The sequence below is a fragment of the Myotis yumanensis genome, unplaced genomic scaffold (assembly GCF_028538775.1).
Source record: "Myotis yumanensis isolate MYYU_CA2020_CCGP unplaced genomic scaffold, mMyoYum1.0.hap1 SCAF_2, whole genome shotgun sequence".
NCBI lineage: Eukaryota > Metazoa > Chordata > Mammalia > Chiroptera > Vespertilionidae > Myotis > Myotis yumanensis.
This window is the reverse complement of record NW_027223753.1, coordinates 16,791,139-16,806,795: the sequence shown is the minus strand read 5'-3', so window position 1 is coordinate 16,806,795 and position 15,657 is coordinate 16,791,139. Positions and strand designations below refer to the sequence as shown.

Genomic DNA, 15,657 nt, shown 5'->3' with positions numbered 1-15,657 from the left:
GATAGTTATAGCATTTATGTAAGATACTGCTTTGTAACCTGCCTTTTTTAGTTGACACTATTTAATATAATTAAAAATATGAAGACCTTTTAATGTTTACATGATAATATTCTGTGGTATGGCTACAATATTGTTTACTTACTCAAATTCCCATGGTTAGTCTATAAGTCATTACCAATTTTTTGCTATTGTAAATAGTGCTGCCTGAATCTTTAACTTTTTTTAAAAAATTGATCTTAAAGTGGGAGAGAGAAAGAGAAACATAGATGTGAAAGAAATACATGGATTGGTGGCTTCCCGAATACGCCTGGACCAGGGATCAAACTTGCAATCTAGGTATATGCCCTGACCAGCAATCGAACCCACTGGACCTTCTGGTGCACTGGACGACACTCCAACCAACTGAGCCACACTGGCTAGGGCCGAGTCTTTGACTTTTAACTTATGATAAAATCCTGGAAATGAAAAAGCTGATGTTTTCCAGGTTCTGGATTCATATTGCCTTCCAGAAAAGTGCCACTTTACATCTCACAGACACTTCCTCAAAATGCCTCTCTCTCCTTCTAAGGTACCTTAGAAGGGATCTTCTTGATCATCTCTGCTTATCACTGACATGAGGACAAATGCATTTCCTGGCTCTGAATTGGAGCTCCAACAATTGGGAGATAGCATTTGGAACTTATCAGAGACCACAGTTAATTGGAAAGGCTTCTAGACCAAAGAGGCTTAGGAGTGAGGGTGACACCCTTGAGTCCCACAGACCTAAAGCACAGCCAGTCTGCTCTCCACTGTTCCTGAATTAGGAAAAAGCTCCCCTCCAGTCGGCTGAGATAGGAAGCCTGATCCCAGTAGGGGGTGGGGGAAGGTTGATCTTGGAGAGTCTCTGTCCTTTCTCAAGGCTCCTGAGAAGGGAAGAGGAGTGACTTCAGACCCATCCCAGCATTACCAAGGCCCACCCAGTTTTTTAAAGTAGTGGGGAGGCCCAACTGCCCCAGACATCTGGAAGGAAATTCTCTAGCAAGCTGAGTAGCCCCCTTCCTGTCCCGCCCCTTTTCTTCTTTCTTGCCCCTGTGCATTGAGCCTTTCTTTACCCAGCCTGATCTGGGCTGCCCACTCCCACTTCCTATCCCCTGAAGAAGGAAGAGTCCCAAATTAGCACATAGCTCAATGGCATTGGGCCTACTGAGGCCAGGGGAAGTCATAAGTCTCATTTACAACAGACTGTCCTTCATTTCCTGCCAGGAAGCCCCAGAAGTGCAGGTGTCCAGGGAGCTTAAGACTGAGGAGCTTTTCCTCAAAAAACTAAAAATGGAACTCCCATTTGATTGACCCTCTGATCCCACTTCTAGGAATATATCCCAAGAAACCAGAAACAGCAATCAGAAAGGATATGTGCACCCATATGTTCATAGTAGCACAATTCACCATAGCTAAGATCTGGAAACAGCCTAAGTGCCCATCAGTAGATGAATGGATTAGAAAACTGTGGTACATCTACACAATGGAATACTATGCTGCTGTAAAAAAGAAGGAACTCTTACCATTTGCAACAGCATGGATGGAACTGGAGAGCATTATGCTTAGTGAAATAAGCCAGTCAATGAAGGAAAAATACCACATGATCTCACTCATTCATGGATAATAAAGACCATTACAAACTTTTGAACAATAATAGATACAGAGGCAGAGCTGCCTCAAACTGATTGTCAAACTGCAGCGGGAACGCCAGGGAGGGTTGTGGGGGCAGGAGGGAGGGGGGTAAGAGATCAACCGAAGGACTTGTATCCATGCATATAAGCATAACCAATGGACATAAGACACTGGGGGGTAAGGGAGGCCAGGGGATTGTCAAGGGCGGGGGGAAAAAAAGGGACACATATGTAATACCCTTTGTAATACTTTTAGCAATAAAAAAAAAAAAAGACAAAAAAAAAAAAAAAAAAGACTGAGGAGCTGTGAAGGGATGGCCTGGGGATTTGGAGCCCAACTAAGATGAAAAAGAAAGATGAATATTGATAAAAATGTGCTGAACTAAAATACAGACAAAGCTGGAAATTTCTTTCCTCATCCAAAACCCTGAAGCAATGGTGGAGGAGGGAGATCTATCCCAAATGAATGCAAAATCTCAAGAAGTGTGCTTTCTGTGCATATACAGCTCTCTTCACACTGATTGGAGGCCTCTTCCTGTATATTCATCCTGGAACCTGCACATTGCTCTGTGGAATCATATTAACTGCACAGAAGGGATATTGGGACATGAGTAAGATTTCTCCCAACTCAAAGCATAATCTATTCTGACTTAAACATCTGTCCTCTGTACATTCAGAAAAGGAAATTTCAGGATGACTTTATTCTGGAGAAAGAAAGGGGGGGAAATGTGTCTTTCTCCTTCCCTCCATTCTTCCCTCCCACCTTCTCTTTCAACATATATTTCTTAAATGCCATAATCTGATGTATGAAGTACTGTATGTAGCCACAGATTGAAGACTCCATGAGTTCAGAGTCTGGGATCTCCCTCTTATCTCTAGACAAATAAAGAGTTAAATTTCCCAGAGAACAGTAAGGAGAAAATTGGGTGGAGATGAGAGATGAATCAGCCTTTGACATACCTGTCTACTGCCCCCACAGACATTCCTGGCCCCTGACTCACTGTGTAGGTGGGGCTGGGGGGTTCTGAGAGGAGGGGGACCTATTCTACAGAAACCTGCGTTTCCCTCTCCCTCCCCCCTGCCACACACACACAGCAAGGATTGGGGGATGAGTAGACCCTGTGAACAGGTGAAGAATTGAAAAGGAACAAAGAATGTAACCACATTAAGGAAACCTTAGCTTGGTAAAGATCAGGAAATTGGTCCACTACAGTTATTTTCTCAAGACAATTCCTTTCTGCTGGGCCCTGGGGTGGCATTAGATTGAGAGTAGAGTAAGTCTTTCTTGATTCTTAGAAGCAGGGCAGCATAGCATAATGTGGTTCTTTTCAAGCTTATTTTTAACTCACAATACAGACATATGTGTGGCTATTGTAGCCATATGTGGACACGGGAAACCCTGACCGCTGGGCTCTGGCCCTGTGGTAGTTTCTGGGGAACCCTCTGAACACAATTTGAAAACAGCTGTTGTAGTTTAAAAATCATTAACTTTGGAGTCAGATCCATTCCATTCCCCAGGTACATTATTAGGTTATTTAGCTGCACTGAGCCCCATTCTCTTCATCTGCAAAACAAAGATGATAATAGCAGTCATGTCTGTTGCTATTTTAAAAAATTTTATTTTGAGAGAGAGAGAGAGAGAGAGAGAGAGAGACATTGATTTGTTGTTGCACTTATTCATGCATTCATTGGTTGACTCTTTAAATGCCTGACCTTGGAATCTAGCCTTGGCGTGTCGGAACAATGCTCTAACCAACCGAGCTGCTCGGCCAGAGCCCACTGCTATTATTACAGAACTCTGTTCTCTAGGAAGAAGCAGGAGTGGGGCACTGTTGGTCAGAACAATCTTGGTGAAAGCATCTGAAATCAGGTTTTCCCCAAAAGGCACTGGACATTTGGGCCTTGGACGTGTGTGTATAGGAGTATCTTGCCTTTCTAGAAGGAGCCACGGTGGCCTGCCTAACCCTTGGCCTCCCTACGGTGCCTGGTTGGTTCTGGGAAGGCACTTTGAACCCAATGCCTTGCCCTCCATCACCTGTGGACCTACAGAGCCAATTAAGAGTGGGTATCCCCCCTAGAAAACCTTAAGTTGCAAATTTTCCCCATATCAATCAAATTCTTGAGAGCGAAAGATCTTTACAAGTCCTAAGCCTCCATTTCCTAGAGGATAGATACTCTGGCAGTGCAGAAAGGATAGGACTGGGATTATTTGAATCTCTGTGAGCCGGTCTCTGTCTAGATAGCCCTGCCTCCCCTCAGAACCAGCTATATTTCTATTTCCACAACTGAGGACCTGGCACTAAACCGGATTTCCAGGCATTTGGGAGGATGGTTTTAAAACTAAGTTCTGAGTAGCTTCCTGTACACAAAACCTTGAGACACAAGTTTCTGAGACACCTTGAGTGTACACAGTCTTGAGACACTGGGGGAAGAAAGGGACAAAGTTATTTTTGAATAATGGGACAAAGTTATTTTTTTAGAGAGCTTTCTGAGAAGACAATAAATAAACCCAGGACATACTTACAAACCCAGAGGTAGAATCAAGTCACTGTGAAATCATAACTGGATAAATGCACTTAATAAGTGTACCTATATAAATTAAAGGCGTTGATAAGAGAGCACAGATCCAAAGCTCTGTATATGTTGAAGGGAGAGGGAAGCTGGTTAGTCATATTTTGATCTGAAGCTGGGCTTTGAAATTTAGAGGTTTTAACAGGTGCTCAAGTGGAAAGGATAATGTGAAGGCGAGAATGGCCACCATGAAATTTCCAGGGGTACCTGCTTTGCCTTTTGGGACTGATTTTTTTTTTAGAGAGAGAGAGAGAGAAGAAGGGAGAGGGAGAGAGAGAAACATCATTGTGAGAGAGAAACATTGATCAGTTGCCTCCCATATGCACCCTGACTAAGGATTGAACCCACAATCTGGGTATGTGCCCTGGTGGGGAATCGAAACGGCGACCTTTCAGTGCATGGGACGACATTCAGCCAACTGAGCCACATTGACCAGGGCTTCTGGGACTGATTTTTAAAACAGATATAATTCACACACTATAAAATGTATCCCTCTAAAGTGTACAGTTCAGTGTCTTTTATATATTCATAAAATTGTACAAATATTACCCCAGTTTAAATCCAGAACATTTTGTCCTGGCTGGGTAGCTCAGTTGGTTAGAGTGTCATCCTGATACGTCAAGGTTGTGGGTTCGATCCCCAGCCAGGGCACATACAAGAATCAAGCAATGAATGCAAAAATAAGTGGAACTACAAATTGATGTTTCTCTCTCTAAAATCAACTTTAAAGCAAAATAAACAAACCTGGAACATTTCATCACTCCAAAAGAAACTCTGTACCCATTAGCAGTAGAACTAAAATTTCTAAAACAGCAATCTAGGCCAGGGAAAGATGGCAAGAAATACTCACGGAAACCCCACTCTGGGTAATAGTAAGAACATTTTACAGACCCCTGGCTCAGTTGGTTGGAACATTGTCCCATGCAATGTTTCTCTCCCTTCCTTCCTCCCTCTCTGAAATAAAAAAATTAAGTTTTACAGAGATTAAAACAAAAAACATAACAAAAATAAAAAGGTCTGGGACCCTCATGGTCTGGTGCCAAAGCCAGCTCACATTTAGCCATGTGATTTGATGATGTTCCAATCCACATCATATACTTAAAAAAAAAAAAAAAAAATCTTTATTGTTGAAAGTATTACATATGTCCCCTCCCCCCCATTGTCCCCCTCCAGTCCATCCCATCCCACCCCCACCCCAGGCCCTCACCTCCCCATTGTCTGCATCCATGGGTTATGCATATATGCATAAAGGTCTTTGGGCCGAAACCGGTTTGGCTCAGTGGATAGAGCATCGGCTTGCGGACTGAAAGGTCCCAGGTTCGATTCCGGTCAAGGGCATGTACCTGGGTTGCGGGCACATCCCCAGTAGGAGATGTGCAGGAGACAGATGATCGATGTTTCTCTCTCATCGATGTTTCTAACTCTCTATCTCTCTCCCTTCCTCTCTGTAAAAAATCAATAAAATCTATTTAAAAAAAATAAAAAATAAAGGTCTTTGGTTGATTACCTCCCCCCCTACCTTCCCCCGCCTTCCCTCCAAGATTCCACACTCTGTTCCATGCTTCCATGTCTCTAGATCCACTCTATTCATCACTTTATTTTGTTAATTAGATTCCACATCTGAGCAATCCACACCATATACTTTTAAAAATATATATTTTATTGATTTCAGAGAGGGAGAGGGAAAGAGAGATAGAAACATCAATAATGAGAGAGAATCATTGACCAGCTGCCTCCTGCACGCCCCCTACTGGGGATCCAGCCTGCAACGTGGGCAGGTGCCCTTGATGGGGATCGAACTTGAGACCCTTCAGTCGCAGGCTGACGCTCTATCCACTGAGCCAAACCAGCCAGGGCCACACCATGTACTTTTGAAATCCTTCAACACCAACATGCTCATTTCCTTCCCCATACAGGGCAACCATGAGTGGCGTAGGGAGGCTGAGAGAAAGGAAAGAAGTTCCTTTCCCAGGACCTACCCCTTTAAGAGAAAGTCACCAGACCTGTCTGGTGAGAGAAACCGGGTCACTTTCAGAGCTGAGGGGGAGTCATTGCCCCGGCCCAGAGTCTCTGCCACGGCTGGAAACCCAACACACTTCCAGGAAAGGAGGGGAGAACACAGGGGCGCAGGAGGCTCGCGGTGGTCCTGCCAACTCCCCCTGTAGAACTGCCACTCTGATAAGAGCCCTTCGGTTTTGAGTCTCATGGGTGTGGCCATACTTGGGCTCTGGGCACCCGATGGGGCTGGACTGAGTTTCCCCAGTCATGCCAGCGGAGGAGTGACCCCATGAAGCCAGGCCAGGTGGCCCAGTGAGCATGCAGATCAGCTGCTCCTCAGAACTGGGCCTGACGATTCTGCTTTAAAAAAAAAAAATACATGTTTTTATTGATTTCAGAGAGGCAGGGAGAGGGAGGGAGAGAGAAACATCAATGATTAGAGAGAATCATTGGTCGGCTGCCTCCTGCACGCCCCCTACTGGGGAGCGAGCCTGCAACCTGGGCTTGTGCCCTTGATCGGAATCGAACCCGGGACCCCTTCAGTCTGCAGGCCGACGCTCTATCCACTGAGCTAAGCCGGCCAGGGCGATCATTCTGCTTTTGGCACAGAAATGCTGGGTAAATCCTAGACTACTGATGCTAGAAGGATTGACAATAGCTAACATGCACTATGAACTACTTTAAGTGCATTTATTTTCGCAAACTTCACAGCAATTCTTAAGAGGAAGGCAGCTTGACTCCAGAACCCAGATTCGTCAGTGTTCGTTACAGAGCCTTTCGTTCAAGCCCCTTTGATACCGAAGGGGAAACTGAGGCGCAGGGAGGTGGACAAAGACTTTCCCAAGGTCGCACAGCCAAGTCTGGGGACACAACCCAAGTCTCCCGACCACCCGTTCAGGCTGCCTGGACTTTGTGTGGTGAGACGCCTCGGTGGCCTTTTCCCAGGCGTCCTGTCCGCCGGGAGCCGTCGGTGAAGCAGATGACTCAAAGGGAGGGACTGCCTTCTCCACGCCGCCCCGTCCCGCCGCTCTGCGCTCGGCGGATGCCTAGCACGCCGGCCCGGCGGGTAGCGACTTGTCTGAGTGAAACCCGAACGCGCCGCCCCTGGCGTTCGGGCGGGCGGGGGCGCCTCAGCCCCGCCGGGGCGTCTCGGAACCCTCCAGGCCCCGCGGGCGGCGGGAAGATGCGCGGCAGCGCGCGGCCGCCGCTCACGCTCTCATTGGCCGGTATCCGAGCATCTCCCGCCCGTGATTGGACGCTATCGGCCTCGGCCCGCCTCCAGCCCGGGCTTTTAGGGCGGGACCGAGAGAGGCGCCCACAGAGCCGGGAGTGTTGCTTCTGGGACTGAGGCGGCAGGTGGGCTGCCGGGCCGGCCTCCGCTGCACGCCCCCCCCCCCCCCCGGCCCCCTCTCCTCTCTCCCGGCCTCCGCTCCCCGCCACCGGCCTCCGCTCCCCAGCTCGCGCCTCCTCTCCGCCAGCGCGTTTCATTGGGTCCCGTCCGCGCACGCTGGGGGGCGTTCCCCTCTCTTCAGAGCTGGGCTTTTCCTGGCGGCGTCACGCCCCTGCTTCCGACCGTAATTCCCGTCTCAGATCTGCGTCTCTGAGGGGACTCCCCCCGCTTTCAGACCCCGTGCTCAGTGCCGCTCCCTGCAGCGTATCCCGGCGGCGCTGTCCTCGGACCTCAGGCCGGAAACTTCCCTGTTTCCTGTCCCCTCAGAGCTGAGGCGCGGAGGAGCCGCCTTTGCGCTACCCGACCCTCCCGAGGCTGGGCCGGCTTGTTTGGGGCCCGACGGGGAGAGCCTGTCCCCTGGCCGCTCGCCGGGAGTCACCGGCCCCAAAGTCTGGCCTGCGGGTCGCTGAGCCAGCCCCGTGGGAGAGGTTCGGGCCCTCAACCAGAGGTGCCAAGTCGGGCTTCCTGTAAATCATACCCCAGCCCAGCCCCAGCCCGCCGCCAATAACTGGAAAAGACAAGCGGGATTTGTCACAGGGGAGCTTTATTGAGAGGAAACATGGTCACACCCAGCAGACATGCTTTCCCTCTCATTCTGGTCTCTCTCTCTCTCTCTCTCTCTAACACACACACACACACACACACACACACACACACACCTCACTCTCATCTCCAGCCTCTGCCATACGGTCCAGTTCTCAGCCACTGGGTGGGACACTCAATTCCTAACATCCAGAGGCAGCAGGGGCAGGAGGGAGTCAAGAGGGGGGGGAAGAGGCAGAAGTGGCCGGTTCCCGGGTAGGGTTGGAGGGGCGCAGAGAGCAGGCTGGGTGGAATGACCAGTGGTGAGGAGAACCCGACAGCTGCAGGAGGAGTGGGCTCCAGGGGCTCCAGGGGCCTCCGCTCTGCTGGTCCCTCTCCATGGAGCCCCTCTGAGCTGCGGCAGAGCATTCGGGGAGAGGGTCGGGCCTCCCACCCCAGTCTAGTCCTCTCCGCTGGGGGTGGGTGGGGCTGGAGCGGGCAGGGCAGGGTGGGGCGGGTCGCAGCGTGGCTCAGCTCTGGGGCTCCTCGGGTGCCTCGCCCCCCTCTTCCCCAGCGTTGTCGGCCGTCCACAGAGTCAGGTTGTCTCGCAGCAGCTGCATGATGAGGGTGCTGTCTTTGTAGGAGTCCTCACTGAGCGTGTGCAGGTCAGCCATGGCCTCGTCGAAGGTGGTCTTGGCCAGTGAGATGGCCTCCTCGGGGCTGTTGGCGATCTCATAGTGGAAAACGGAAAAGTTCAGGGCCAGGCCCAGGCGGATGGGGTTGGTGGGCGGCATCTCCTTCTTGCTGATGTCCATGGCCTCCTGGTAGGCTGACCGGGCAGAGTCGATGATGCGCTTCTTGTCATCGCCGGCGGCCACCTCGGCCAGATAGCGGTAGTAGTCGCCCTTCATTTTCAGGTAGAAGACCCGGCTTTCGGCGTCGCCGGCCTCCTTGATGAGGTGGGAGTCCAGCAGGCCCAGCACGGTGTCGCACACGCCCCGGAGCTCGGTCTCCACCTTCTGCCGGTACTCTCCCACCTCTGGGCCCTTCTCCTCCGAGCCCTCCTCCTGGCCTTTCTGTTCGATGCTGGACAGGACCCTCCAGGCCGCCCTCTGGCCACCCACCACGTTCTTGTAGGCCACGGACAGCAGGTTTCGCTCTTCGCAGGAGAGCTCCTCGCCCTTCTCCACAGCACTCTTCATGAAGGCTGCCATGTCCTCATAGCGTTCGGCCTGCTCTGCCAGCTTGGCCTTCTGGATCAGACTTGCTCTCTCCATAGCTCAGCTGTGGGGACAGATAGGCAGGCAGGCAGGCGGCAGGCTAAACGGCTGCCTCGGGACCAAGCAGGATTCTGTGCCGTCCCAGATCCCTACCTGCCTTTTGGCTGGGTGGCCTGGCCCAGAGCGGGGTGGGGTGGGGAGGGGCCGAGGGTGGGGCTGCGGCTCTGGACCTACCGCCTCTCCTCCTCTCCCCACACCCTTTCCGGCTCTTCCTTAAAGGTAAAAGGGCTGGGGTGTGGGGTGAGTCATCCGGGCAGTCAGCAGGAGAAATTTGGGTGTTGGCTGCACCTGCCAGGCTCCAAGCTGCCCCCTCTTGTTCATGTCATGGGAGCCCACATGAGGTAGCTGCCCCCGTTTCTCAAATCGGATTCTCCTTCACGGAGTCCTTCCAGGGGCAAAGGATGGCTCGGCCACCTGGCTGCATCAGCCTAGGCAGACCCCACAGAGCCAAGTGCAGGAGGATGGGGTTCTTATTCCTGCCAGAGAGGTGACCCCCTTGGTTCAGGTGAGAGCACTCATGTGTAGCTAGAGCTCTACAGTTACCCAACCTTGGCTTCCAGTATCCAATCTAATCCCCACGATGTCTCTGTGAGGTGGGCAGGACTATGACTACGACCCCATTTTAGAGACAGGAATACAAAGGCTCAGAGAGGGATGAGATTTGCTCAAGGTCACACAGCCACTAAGTCCCCTGCATCCTACTTCCTTGACTTCTCTCCCATCAAGCCCTCTGGCTTGTGAGCTCCAGGATGTATTTAGAAGTGGGATCCAAGCTTCTTGAAATGGTTCCATCCCCCACCTTCCCTCTCCCTCAGGATCCTGTCCCCTCTGAACTCCCAGAATGCACAGGTGGCAGCTTTCAGGGTGCCACTTAATGAGGTGTTTAATGAGCAGCCTCTGACGCTCCAGCCCAGCCGTCGTAATTAGTCACTCAGTAGGTTTGTTGGACACCTTTCCCATCACAGCACAATTTTCCCTTTCAAGTTGGTGGCCTGTTGCCACTTGTTTGAGGACTTACCCTCTGGCTCTCCATGCCAGGTCACCTGCCCCCTCCAAGTCACCAGCCATCCTGTATGAGTGGGGCTCACGGAGGGTGGGGGCCCAGATGCTGGCTGGTCCACTTTTCTGCCTGACTCAGCTCACCCTCTGTCAGAGGCTGGGAAGCAGGCCACCTGGGTGCTCTGCCCAGTTTGGTTCCCCAGGGGGGACGCTAGCAACTGGGGAGAGAGACAGGGCTAAGAAAAAGGAGGTGACACATACCATTTTGTTTTATGGGGCAGTAGTCCCAGCTGAGGACTGCCTCCCAAAGCCGGACTCTCAGGGGTTTTCCTGCCCCTTCCCTTTGACTAAGGCCCCACCTCTGACCTCTGGCATGGATGGAGAGGTCTCTGTTGTCAACCTTCTGTCCCTGTTAGCGGGGTGGAAACTATTATTGTTAGCTGTCCTTGTGTCAGCCAAGGGTTCCTTTCATCTAAAGGTGTTGGCACTGCGCCCATGAAGGTGGGTTCCTGCTTATCTGCCCCACCTCTAGCTATAGCTCAGATGGGGCTCAGGGGTGGGGCTCCCCTCATTGGGATCTAGCCAGCTTAACCCTGGAGCCAGGACCATGTCACAGGCCTGTCCTTCCCTGGGTTGTTCTTGGTGTCTGAACATCCCTCCTCCCCTTCTGGAGGGAGGGAGGCCTAGGCCAGAACTCGGAGGCTCCAAGATGAGATCTGCCTCTTAGAAGGAAAAGTAGGGACATATCTGGGCTAATGCTATAGGTTTTCCAAAGAAGCAGAAGGGATTTTAGGCTTAATATCCTGAAGACTTTGCTCAATCCAGACAGAAAATGATGGAAAGGAAAATACTATTTTAGTACACTAAAATACAACTTACTGAGGGTATCTTTAGGGAGTGAAACTGACTTTTTTTCCTTTTCCTATTCTACTCAAATCATCTATCATGAATGTGTATTATTTTTCTGAGAGATAGAATAGCCAGTATATTTGGAATCAGACCAGCCAGGTTCAGTTCTTACAAACTGCTGTGGCCTTTGCCAAGTGACTTAACCTCTGTGAGCCTCAGTGTTCCTAAGTATACAATGGGTTTGTGAGGATTAGATGAGTTGATGGAAAGCACTTGCTTGAGTGGATGATAACTATTATTATCACGTAGAAAAAAATCCAACCCGTGGCTGACACAAGGACAGCTAACAATTTTTATATTTATTATAAAAATATACACTCACAGCATGAACATGGACCTGGGGCCTATGAAATGAGGACGGGCCCCTCACAAAGGCCTCAACCAAAGACCAGAGCCTGCCCAGCTGGGTGTCCACATGGGAAGGAAGATGGATGAATAGTCAGATACGCTCACTCAACACTGCCTCCTCCTTCTCCTTCTTGGATATTCCTCTGGCCTATGCAAACCCTGGGCCCTCAAGGACCTTCTTTTGACTCAGTCCAGGCTTTCCAAGTCGTGAGGGAAAGCTGGAGGTCCCAGAACAGCATAAACTTGGGACCTGGTGATTTTGGAGCTATTTCTGTCTTTAGGGAGGGAGGATTCTCTTTTCCAGCACTCAAACCTGGAGACCTGGTGGCGATTCACACCCTAAAGCTCCATGCCCTCAGCACAGACCCTGGCAAGAGAAAGGAAAGCCCCCTTTCCCTGCTGAATCTGGGAGCCAGGCTGCCTGACATCTCCTGCTGGCTCTGGCCTGTCTATCCTGACTCAGTTCCTGTCGGATGCACCTCCCTTTGCCTCCAGGCTTCCATTTCCCAAGTCCAGAAGCCCAGGCAGGCAGGAGGCAGCAGGCAGGAGGCAGCAGGCCCCAGCAGGGCACTGAGTTCCATAGTCAACCGCCTGAGTCAGCAGGACAGGAGCTGGGGCTGCAGCCCAAAGGGGCTTTCCTCATCCTGCCTACCTCCCACCCTTCTATATAACAATCATCCTACCAGCATGCTTAAGGCCTCTGGTCCCAGAGACTACCAGCTCTTCTAGCTGGTAAACAGGCTTTCGAGGGTTGTAGCACAGAGAGGAAGGCAGCAACTAGTTGTCTATCTCTACTGAGAAGAGAGGACAGGGCTCTGGTTGCAGCAGGAAGGACTCTGTTAAGATTCCAGGAAGAACTTCCTAGGACATTGTTCCGGTTTTAGAATGATCAAACTAAACAGGTGATCATCTTCTCCCCCTAATTATAAACTAGAGTTCAGTTATCCAGTCAAGAGCTCACTCTACTAGTTGCCTTTGGCAGGGGGATTAGATTACTTTTAAATGAGTCAGCTATCCTGAGACTTTTCCTCCTCAAGACACTGCTATTTAGAGTACCCCACATTTCCTAGACCAGTCCAGCCTAGAACACGGTGTGGAATTTTTGGAAAGAAAATGGAATGAGTTCAGGGTGTGGGACTGCATTCCAGCTCAGTTATAAAGCCTTGGGCAGGTTCCTTCCTCTGGGCCTGTTTCCCCATAGGTACAGGGAGGCCTCACAGATCTCCTCTAAGCCCCCTGCTGGCTATGCATGACATTCTCTAATTTTAGGGTTTCTCCTCTTGAGATTCCCTTCTCCTGAAGCGCAGTATTCACTCTTTGGGTAGTGCAGAAGGGTTAGAGGTCAGGGCAGAGATCAGGTTCAAATACTGAATTTGCTGCTTTATCATCTGGGAGACCCTGAGCAACTCTTATGCCTTCCTTGAGCCTCAGTTCCCTCATCTATAAAAAGGCTGACAGCACTTTCCTCATAGGTTTAGGTGAGAAAACAGACTTGGCAAGCCCTTGCTGACTATGGCCACTGTAATTATTATTACTATTATTTAGCTCCTAGCATACTGTGCATCTTGATGTAGGGAGGCATCTGGGAGAGGGAAGGCTCCATGAGAGTGTTACCCTGGGCTAAGCTCAGTTCAGGGGTGTGACAGTCCCAGACTGGAGTCAACCCCTCTGTCCCAGCCAAGGCTGGGACCTTTCAGAGTTCAGAGGTCAGCTAAGGCTTAAAGGTCTCTGGAGCTGAGACCAGGAGTTCTGGAGGGGCACAGTGAAGAGGATGCTGGTCATTCTTCCTGTGTCACTTCTCGCTTTGTTACGCCTTTTTTAAAAAAAAAATTATTTTTAGAGAGACGGGGAGAGAGAGCAAGAAACATTAATTTGTGCTCCACCCATCCATACATTCATTGGTTGACTCTTGTATGTGCCCCGACTGGGGATGGAACCTGCAACCTTGGCCTTATTCGGGACAACACTCCCACCAACTGAGCCACCCAGCCAGGGATGCCATGCCTTTTAAAAATCTCCAAACAGCACTGACCAGCTGGAACAAAGCTGGCAGCTGTAAGCAGTGGTTCTCCTGCACACTCATCACAGGCCCCACCCCCAGACCCCAAGAAAGAGTGGCACCAGACAGCCAAAGGTATGGCAAGAAGAGGGAAATCTTTATTTTGGTTTAAAAAAGGTACAGGATAGCAGACAAGCAGACCCCAGCCATGGGCTTAGCAGATTCCGGAGGCCCAGCCAGTTTCCTTTAATTTCTCTGAAGAACAAGGGGCTGCCAGAACTAGCTCAGTCCCTCGGTGCCTGGAGCAAAGGGTACAAGCATCTTCCTTGCAACCTTTCTACTCAAGTGCTGGGGGTGGAGGGGGCCGTGGGAACAGTGTCAAACCAGTTGTGCTTAAAACTGTTACCAAACTTGTTCAGCAGCGTCATCAACCATAACACCCCAGACAGCTCCTGAAGAAACCTGCTCAGCTCGACTACGGCTGTGCCTGATTCTGGGGGGCAGGCTGTAAGGCAAGATTCCTAAAGAGTCTTGACACCTTACAAATCTGGGGAAGGGGAAGTAAGGTGGAAGAGGGGAGGGTGAGTTTCAGCATAGTCTTACATCATTGTGCTGACAGCTGCGTTATGGCTTTTCTACACTCTGGCCAGCATGGAGTGGGGATGGGGGCAAAGAGGTCAGTCCCCTGGCCCCTATGGGGGGACCCTAGAGAGCACACATGTGGGGCAGGCGTGGGGGTAGACCCTGTAGGCACAGATGGTGGCAGATGGGCCACAGGTTAGGCAGGTGGAGGTGCCAGGTGCTTGGCTTCCCCCAGGTCACTCCTGGAGAGGAAGAGAGCAGCAGTCCTCAGGAGGTCCTTAAGCCCCCGCACACACTGGAGATCCCGGGCAAGACAGCAAAGAAGGAGAAGAGAGAGGGTTAGTGGGATGGGGAGGAAAGAGGAAGCCTAGAGGGGTTCCACAGCACCTGCCTCTTCCCCACAGAAGGGCCTCTTCCCCACAGACGGCCAAGGCTTGGCAGCAGGCAACGAAGCAGGAGAGAAGACGGGCAGGTGAGAGAAAGCTCAGCAGGGACAGAAAGCCAGGACACAGTGTTAGTGATCAAAGGCCCCTGGACACCAGGACACCACCAGAATAGACCCAGGCATCTGAGAGCAGGTACCCCATCCTTTCCCCACCCTCACCCTTCACCTCCTGCGTCAGTCGGAGAGCTGCTGTGTGAGAAACTACTTCCTCATCCGGAGGGGGGCTGGGCTCTTCGCCCTGACCCCATCCTTCTGCTCAGGGGGGAGCCCTGGGGACCCTACCACCACCAGCATACACACCACACCACACACCAGACAGATGAATGGGCTCCATGGGGTTGCGAGGCATGCGATGAGGATGAGATGGTGTGTGAGGGGAGCGGGCAGTGCTGGCTGACAGGGGAGAGATGGTCTTACCAGCTAACCCTCTGCAAAGAGGACTGTTAGCTCCCCTCAGGCTGTGCAGGAGATGGCAAAATCCTGACAGGTGTCCTCCTGGAGGAGATACCAGAGAGGTGGGCCAGTGTTATGAGGTGTCTGGCTGGGCTCTGCTGCCCAGACGGAGGTGAGGGCCAAGAAGGCTCCAGCTCTCAAACTGGAATATAGTGTCTCATAAACATTTTCTTAGCTGAGCAGTCACTGGGGGTCAGAGTAGAAAGAGAGCAAGGAACTTGGGGGCCTCCAAGCCCCTGTGGCAGGGGAAGGTGGAGGGGACAGTGGCCTCTTCTTACACGCCAATGCCTAGCCGCAGTCCTCTCTGTTCTGCCTCCAGCAGACAGACTCCAGCCAGGAGAGGAGAACTTTAGCCAGGTCGGTGGGCTGCCTGCCTTCTCTCTGTATCCCCAGGAAAGACCAAGTTTGACTGACAGAATAGATGGCTGCCATTTGGGGCCTCAGCAAAGAAG

General features: G+C 51.2%; 2 protein-coding genes across 4 annotated transcripts in view; both read right to left on the bottom strand.

The window, feature by feature from the left end:
• Positions 1-8,195: 8,195 nt before the first annotated feature.
• On the bottom strand, positions 8,196-9,571 carry SFN (stratifin). The gene has a single exon (XM_070404458.1). The coding sequence runs from the start codon at positions 9,465-9,467 to the stop codon at positions 8,721-8,723; it is 747 nt and encodes a 248-aa protein (XP_070260559.1). The 5' UTR covers positions 9,468-9,571; the 3' UTR covers positions 8,196-8,720.
• Positions 9,572-13,869: 4,298 nt separating this feature from the next.
• The window catches only part of ZDHHC18 (zinc finger DHHC-type palmitoyltransferase 18), a 30,050-nt gene continuing 28,262 nt past the window's right edge, over positions 13,870-15,657 (bottom strand). Inside the window, exons 9-10 of one of the 3 annotated variants that reach the window (XM_070404455.1) lie at positions 15,170-15,247; positions 14,517-14,602 (exon numbers count right to left, since the gene is read on the bottom strand). In XM_070404455.1, coding sequence (XP_070260556.1) covers positions 15,206-15,247 — 42 coding nt within the window. In that variant the 3' untranslated portion in view covers positions 14,517-14,602; positions 15,170-15,205. Of the gene's footprint in view, positions 14,603-15,169; positions 15,248-15,657 lie in introns of all 3 variants that reach the window. The other 2 variants (XM_070404454.1, XM_070404457.1) reach the window with 2 other exon arrangements.

Coding starts and splice junctions, on each gene's coding strand:
- SFN (XM_070404458.1), bottom strand. CDS start 9,467: ATGGAGAGAGCAAGTCTGATCCAGAAGGCCAAGCTGGCAGAGCAGGCC.